Source organism: Aplysia californica, unplaced genomic scaffold (genome assembly GCF_000002075.1).
Source record: "Aplysia californica isolate F4 #8 unplaced genomic scaffold, AplCal3.0 scaffold00171, whole genome shotgun sequence".
NCBI classification, from domain to species: Eukaryota; Metazoa; Mollusca; class Gastropoda; order Aplysiida; family Aplysiidae; genus Aplysia; species Aplysia californica.
This window is the reverse complement of record NW_004797441.1, coordinates 615270-623320: the sequence shown is the minus strand read 5'-3', so window position 1 is coordinate 623320 and position 8051 is coordinate 615270. Positions and strand designations below refer to the sequence as shown.

The 8051-nt window shown below is 42.8% G+C and overlaps 1 protein-coding gene across 1 annotated transcript in view; it reads left to right on the top strand.

The window, feature by feature from the left end:
* Window positions 1-6242: 6242 nt before the first annotated feature.
* The window catches only part of LOC101854637, a gene marked incomplete in the record, with an annotated part of 33186 nt that continues 31377 nt past the window's right edge, over window positions 6243-8051 (top strand). The window contains 2 exon segments of the mRNA XM_035969699.1: window positions 6243-6490; window positions 7337-7489. Of these exon segments, the coding sequence (XP_035825592.1) occupies window positions 7458-7489 (32 nt within the window).

The window sequence follows — 8051 nt, the reverse complement described above, 5'->3', positions numbered from 1 at the left end:
ACCGTTTATTCGATACCTTAGCCTTAGGTAGTCAAAGCCATAAAGTCTTCAATGTTTATATAAATTTACACAGAGACACTGATTTACACTAAAAAGGAGATAACTCTATTATACTGACAAATGCTGCGTTATAAAAATCTGTCATATTTCAAGAATCACCATCATCATCCAGTGCCAGATCTTCGACAGACATCGACGATCTTGGATTTCCATTCATTCCTTTGCTCGTATGCTCTCAAAGAAGCTACGTTTCCCTGATCTTTCCCAGTTACCCATTTGTTTAGGTTCCCTAAGTACAATGTATGTTGTTCCGGGTCTACCCCTGTCTCACTTGCCCTCAATTTTGCCAGTGAGAGCTAGATGTTCAAGACTCAAGACCCCTATGTCTATTCAGGTGTCCCAAAAACTGCATTATTGTCGTTTCCTGATTGTTTTTAACATTGAGCGTCCCACGTGGGCTTCATCAAGCACCACCTCATTTGATTTCTTTTCTTCCACAACTCTTAGCAGTCTCCTAAGAAACCATATATATTTCTGTTGCTTCTATTTTATTTTCACGGTCTTTAGTGATTGTTCAGCATTCACAGCCATATAGAAGGGTTGTCCAAACATAGCATTTCAGGACTTTCTTTGGTGTTCATTGAGATGTTTCTATTTTTCAGGATTGGGCTCATAAATGTCAAGAATAATAATGATAATTTAATAGCCGAATGATAATTACGTAAATGCATCGCAACAGTCCGAGTTTGCATTCTGGAAAAAGTGCGCCGAGCGGTACTACGCAGCAGTGTCAATTTCGTCCCAAATTCAAATGTAAATTTTCTCCCTAATAATAGGGTTGACAAATAAAAGTTAATTTATTTGAGATCTGTGTTTTTATTTCTAAGCTTTATTTGTTTTGTGTGGGTTTTTTTAAATAACACTGTCCAAAAACGACAATCCGTTTCATTATAGTTGGGTCGTCTCGCTCAGCCTGACAAGGCGGACACAAATTTCGGAGGGTATGATCGTTAGGCCTATTTAAACGCAAATTTCCTAGCTTAGCCTAGCAATTGGTTAAAGCCAGAGAAACCGAAATGACTGTATTATAACAATAAAAGAGGTCGGAGTAGTCATGCTCTTTATTTTGATTAAAGTTGGTGGTGATGATTATAGTAAGCTATACGGTACTAATAAGAATAAATCTCTACATAAGTTATAATAATAATAATAATAATAATAATAATAATAATAATAATAATAATAATAATAATAATAATAGTAGTAGTAGTAGTAGTAGTAGTAGTAGTAGTAGTAGTAGTAGTAGTAGTAGTAGTAGTAGTAGTAGTAGTAGTAGTAGTAGTAGCGGACGTTATTCAAATATAATATATTTTTTAAACACTTTGGGGAGCCAATAACGAATTTACGCCAACTTCCATTTCACTTCATTGCATTTAAAGTAAAGTAGAACTAGGCCTACCAGTAGATGGACTATATCCCCTCTTGAAAAATCCCGCCGTTGTCTGTGGCACAAGGCGCTTCGCCATCGCACACAGAAGATACGTGTTCGATTTCCAATTACAACTTGAACAACAACACCAACAACAAAATAATATTGATAGTATTTTATTTTATGTTTTTCTGCTTGAATGTTGTATCCCTCTCAGCTCAGGTTGGAGGAAGTGACGGGTATGATGTGAGTTAAGCGCTCCTTCCAACACCTTTAGGTACGATATGGCTGTGAATGCTGGACAATCACTAAAGACAGTGAAAATAAAATGGAAGCAACAGAAATGTGGTTTCTTAGGAGACTGCTAAGAGTATCGTGGAAGAGAAAGAAATCAACCGAGGTAGTGCTTGATGAAGCCCACGTGGGACACTCAATGTTAAAAACAACCAGGAAACGACAAATGCAGTTTTCGGACACATAAATAGACATAAGGGTCTTGAACATCTAGCTCTCACTGGCAAAACTGAGGGCAAGCGAGGCAGGGGAAGGCCCAGAACAACATATTTGGGGAATCTAAACAAATGGGTAACAGGGAAAGATCAGGGAAATGAGGCTTTTTTGAGAGCATCCGAGCAAAGGAATAAATGGAGAACCATGATTGCCGAATTCTGTCGCAGATCTGGCACTGGATAATGATGATGATGATGATTGAAAAGCGAGTCCTGGTTTGACGTCGGTTTCCGATTGAATTGAATCCAGTGGAGGAGGACCCCAAACAACCCACGTTCAAGAGATGAGAACATTCCGTTTGTGGATTCTGGGTGCCATCTTCATCGTCTTGTTGTCTAGGGTAATAGTAGGCCTACTAATACAATGTACAAACTTATAAACGTAAACGGCGCTCCATTGAAACAGTGATATAAAATTATGAAGAACACGAGGGAGTGGAGAGGAATAATTAAATATAATATTGCCACAAGCAGTTGTCTATAGTCTGTAAGTAAACTCGCACAAAAAAGTCAAGGAACAAGAATTCAAATAAAGATTACTGAAGAACAGTTTAACCGAATTTATTCATTTTTTCACAAAAGATGCTTTCGACTCTCTAGATTAAGTGTGAAAAATCAGATTTCAACAACAACGAGAAGTTTATGTAAAACGAATTTAAGTCGCACTGGTCGGATTTCAAAAGTCTGAACAGCCAAAGTTCTTCATGAACATTGTCAATAGTGGATGTAGCCACTCCGTTTGATCAAACACTCGGCACAGCGTCGATGCATGGACAGAACATGCCTTCGGAGAACTTGTTGTGGTTGGTTCTGCACTCCTTGACGAGGTAGCCCAAGAGTTGTTGAAGGTTTTGTGCAGGAGGGTGGTTGTCCCTTATCCACCAGTCAATGTGATCCCAAATGGTCTCTGTTGGGTTCAAATCCGGACTACAAAGCTGGTCAGTCCATGCAGGTGACAGCTCGCTGCAGCAGGAAATCCCCCACGATGCGTGCCCGATATGGCGTGGCGTTGTCATCCTGCAGTACAGCCTGGGGTCCAATCTGCTTCAGGAGAGGAACAGCAAGGGGACGCAGGATTTCCTCCCTGTACCTTGCCGAGGTCAAATTACCCTGTATATGGTACATGGGTTCCTGTGGTGAGCTGGGAAGCCTCCCTACACCAGAACGGACACTGTAAAGTAGAGCGCCACCTGCTGGATGCACTCAGGGTGGAACAGCTCTCCTCGGCGCCTCCAGAAGTGGGCTCGCCTGTCTGGGTGCAACAGGTTGAATCTGGATTCGTCCGAGAAGACTACCTGGTCCCACTGACAATGTGCCCACTGTTACTGACGAGCAGGTCACGCCAGGCGAGCTGCTTTGTTGGGCGGTGTGTGCCTTGGGCGCCTGACTGGGACACAAGAAGCTAACCTGGCTCTACGGATACGGTTCCTTACCGTCTCCTCGCTCTCGTGGACATTGTCTGTCACCCGTAGTTGGTCCCTGATGCAGTTTGCAGAGGTGGTTCGTGACGTCACGGCCTGTTTGACGATGAACCGTTCGACGCTGTTGTTGGTCAAACGGGGCGGTCCTAGTCGAGGCCTGTCCAGGACCCTTCCGGTCTCTCGCCATCGTTCTTGCAGCCTCTATATGACTGATGGAGACACCCCAAATCGATGTGCAACAACTGGGAACGTGGAGCCATCTTGGAGGCAGGTAAGGGCTCGTCCTCTGTCGACGTCAGGCAGCGAGTGTTGTTGGACCATCGTGTTGTAATGAAACACGACAGGAAAAACGCCGGCTTATAAAGAGTTGTAAGTGCGCAATATTCACAGCTAAGACATCTGTTTAGCACACGCCAAGCTTAGTTTTAGCTAACAGTCCCTATGCCAATGTTGCTGAGTCAGAGAAATTTTTCATGCTTTTCGACTGTGTTTCAGAATGCCCTGCGCCGTCGCTATGAAGCTGGTGCTGGCAAATTTGCCGTACAGGCAAACTGTGTCTAGTCGTCAGTGCGTGTGCCAAGTTTGGTTGACTGATCATAACGGGTTTGTGAGATATTGAAGTTTGAATTTGACAGGTGAGAACACAAGCTGTTCCTTGACTTTTTTGGGCGAGTTTAGGTTTACACTAGTGTAGGCTTGGGTATCGCTAACTTACAACTGCAATATGGGATTCTAGCGCTCGGGGATTTCTACACGCAATTCAGTAGCCTATCACCAGTCGCCTTCATCGGATTTTTTGAAGAGCCTTTTAGAAGTGGCTTTGTTGACGGCAGTTCAGTTCTTGCCCCTTTTTTGGATTTCTGCAGAATGAACTGAGGCTTCTCCGCCCCTATAATACCTTCCTCACCCCCCTAATGTATCCTCCAAACCCCCCACCCTTTGAGAAAAAAAAAATCAGCAGCAAAAACAAACAGAAACTTCCCCATCCCAAAAATAAGCACCTGATCCAAAGCAAAACAAAACAAAAAGTAAAACAGAAAACACGCGCACACGCAAAACCCAAACTCGAATCCAAACCGCCCCGCCAGTCCTCCCTGTCCACTCCCACGGTCCCGCGGTTTGACAAGCCGGAAACTGCTTTGGACGCAGACGATGATCACGGCGCCGAGAGTGACCGTGGCCGTCGCGTGACTCGATCGCGGTGGGCCACCTTCTAGGTGGGACACAGAAGTAGGAAGAGGGACATACTGTACACTGGCAGTAACATAAAAAAGAACAAATAAACAAAACAAACCCAGTTTTACAATCTCAGACTAGGAATACATTTATTACGGCTCGATCTTTTAACAGCGCGTTGACGATCAAAATTAATATGAAAGAAGCAGTGTGAGCAACAATTTAGCAGATTTCCAACATATTATTATGCTGAGTCCTCTAAAATATCCCACCAGATATTAGTCTGTAGCCTACTTTTTTTCTTTCTTTTTTTTTTAAGGACGTGCACTTCATCCTGTGAAGGGAAAACTTGCCCAAGAGGAGATACTCCTGGCACGAATCTGGGGCACGACGGCTTTTATAAAATTAAAAGGTGCAACTGATTGAGACCAAAATTAAAAAAAACCCTCAACAAACCAAAACCAGAGAAAAAACTCGGAGAAGAGGATGACATCGATAAACAGGCCACACTACATTAAAGACAGAACTAGTCTATTCAGATACGATATGCTAAAACTAGACAGGCCCAGCTAGATATAATATGGAACAAAGAAGACTTCTAATCCCAACCCCAACCCTACCCCTACCGCCCCATAACAAATATTCCTACTCAACAACGATTAAGGGATTAACCGTGTCTAACGGTCGTTGGGAGTTATAAGTTATATATTTTAGGGTACCATCTTGTGACTATTCTTGCTTTGTAGATTTTGTAAAAATTTCTTGGTGCCCACAGGCGGATCGGATCGGGTCGGGTCTGTGAAAAGACCCCTCCCTTGTTGTGGGGAATTTTATTTATCCGTTGAGAAGTTAAAGAATAGAAAACTTTGTCCATCGCCCAGTGTTATTGTCCACATAAAATTTACCGTACACAACACCGCCATTTCCATCAATAATGGCTTCAAGTGCCGACTACCGCATTTTGCGGTTGAATAGTGAGGTTGTCGAATTCCACAGACAAGAAAAATGCCGATAACTTTCAAGATCGATCAGTATCAGCTTTTCCAAACTAACACTGTCAATTACCGTATTCCGCGCTAAAAAAAATATGACTATGACTTTGTGACTCGTGAGCTACAAACCTTGTGATTGTCTGTTCACACCCAACGGCTACGACCGGTTCGACTCATGTTCATGAAAAGCAATGAAACAAACAAACGCCCTTGATTTTGAAGGTCATGGTCGAATTGTGCCAATATGGCTGCTTTTGCTCCCCCATAAAGGAAAATCTGGTTGGTTTAATTCAGTAAACGAATCAAATTTGCGGTGAGCACAGATTCATTCACGATTTTCGAATGCTGTTACTGTTTTGTCATTACATGCAAGACCCCCCCCCCCCCCCCCCTTTTCGATTTTCTTATTTTTAGACCAACGTTCCCACTTGCAGATGCCCCCCCCCCCCCCTCCTCTCATTAAGTTCGAGACATCTACGTGTACATGTTTGGAGGCCGCAGCTATATCGAAAAACCACACCTTACTTGCACCGTCTGTGTTTCTCCAGTTCTGTAGGACGCACCGCTCTTGTCCTCGCCATCACTCCTCCGTTGTTACCTGCCCGCTGAGCTTGAGAGAGAGAGAGAGAGAGAGAGAGAGAGAGAGAGAGAGAGAGAGAGAGAGAGAGATTCATTCAGCGACTTATCGATCAGCAGAATGCTTCGTATCACTTCAGCATCTCTTATCGCAATTCTTTGGGCGGTCCGTCTGAGATATATTATTATATAGATGTAGTCGTCAACGTGTGGTAATAGCGACGCTTGCCTAGGTATACTGTATTGCACATTATCAGCGTGATGCGAGTGACATACGGTACAATAGAAAACTACTCTGTGCTTTCGAAGTTTGGATAAAGAAGGAGTGTCAAGTGCAGTTTTTACCCGACAGGAAGAACAGATGATGCTTCGATTAACGAAAGTCAGGTACATATATTGTTAATCTAAAGCTGAACTCATTTAAAAGCTTAATTTGAATTAACTATATTTTGTGCTTACATGCGTAACTCGCGGTATGCTTGTTATTATTTCTTGTTATTCCTGTTAATAACTTTTTTGTCGAGGCCCGTGCCGCTATTGATTTTTCTGACATTTACTGGCTTTGGGGCTCTTGATATTGTTGCCGTTATCGTCATTTTCCTTTTCACAAATTTCTTATTCTCTGTCATCTTCTTCCTCCTTTCCTTCCTCCTCCTCCCCCTCTTCATCCTCCTCCGTCCCCCTCCCTCCTCCGTCCCTCTCCCCCTCCTCCTCCTCCCCCCTCCCCCTCCTCCTCCCCCTCCTCCTCCCCCTCCTCCCCTCCACCCCCTTCTCCTCCTCCTCCTCCTCTTCTTCTTCTTCTTCTTCTTCTTCTTCTTCTTCTTCTTCTTCTTCTTCTTCTTCTTCTTCTTCTTCTTCTTCTTCTTCTTCTTCTTCTTCTTCTTCTTCTTCTTCTTCATCATCATCATCTTCTTCTTCTTCTTCTTCTTCTTCTTCTTCTTCTTCTTCTTCTTCTTCTTCCTCTTCCTCTTCTTCTTCTTCTTCTTCTTCTTCTTCTTCTTCTTCTTCTTCTTCTTCTTCTTCTTCTTAACTCTCTTCTCTCTGACTGGACAGTAGCCTTATTGAAAGATCAATTATGACTACTATTAAGTTTTCAAGATCCCTGCTCGGCTGCTTGAAAGGGCTATCCCAGTTCTGTTCCATGAAATGGACAAGAACACATTTTTATTTGTTCACTCGTTTCTCCACTAATAGCTTATGATTGGTCCTCATTTTGAAATTGATGCCACCCAGATTACAAAGACTCCAGTCTCGAACGTAAAGACTTTACCGGATTATAAATATGGAGTGACGACAACTGAAGGACCAGGATCGTGTCAGGCCATCACTTCTGCCTACTGAACCTACAGCACCCATGACGATGGAAGACGACTCGACAAAGAACAGGTATGTCTTTTACATTAGAATCTAGATTGAAATTTAGTGGTTGTTGTTGGATGTTGTACTTCGGCAGTGACCCTGCGAACTCTCTCATCGTGCTAATGCTGTTGTTGCGCTAAAGTTCAACACCTCACTGTGTACGGTTTAAGTTATTCCAAAAGTAGATCTAAAGCATTTTGTCCCCCTCCCTCTCTCGCTTCCTCAGCAATTGTTCATCCGTTTTGACCCTGTATAGATTCACTAAATGTAGAGAAATTTGATTCGTACATAGAATTTAGACCATAATTTACGAGATTTTTTATAATACATAATTTATCTGGCAACGGCTTGATTTTCTTTCAACCTTGTTTTCGTTACTGTTACTGTCTCACCATATTGATGGTTTTCTGTGCTCCCAACCGCCTGTATCACCCTCAAATACGAGTAGTATCCTTTTGTTGTAAAGGCAAAGACAGGTTGATCAAGCCAGACAATGTCTTTTATTCTAACGTGGATATGTCAAGCTATCACAGGGAAAAATCTTCGGGTCTTGGGGTCCTGCAGATAGTTAGGTTATTCACACTTTTCA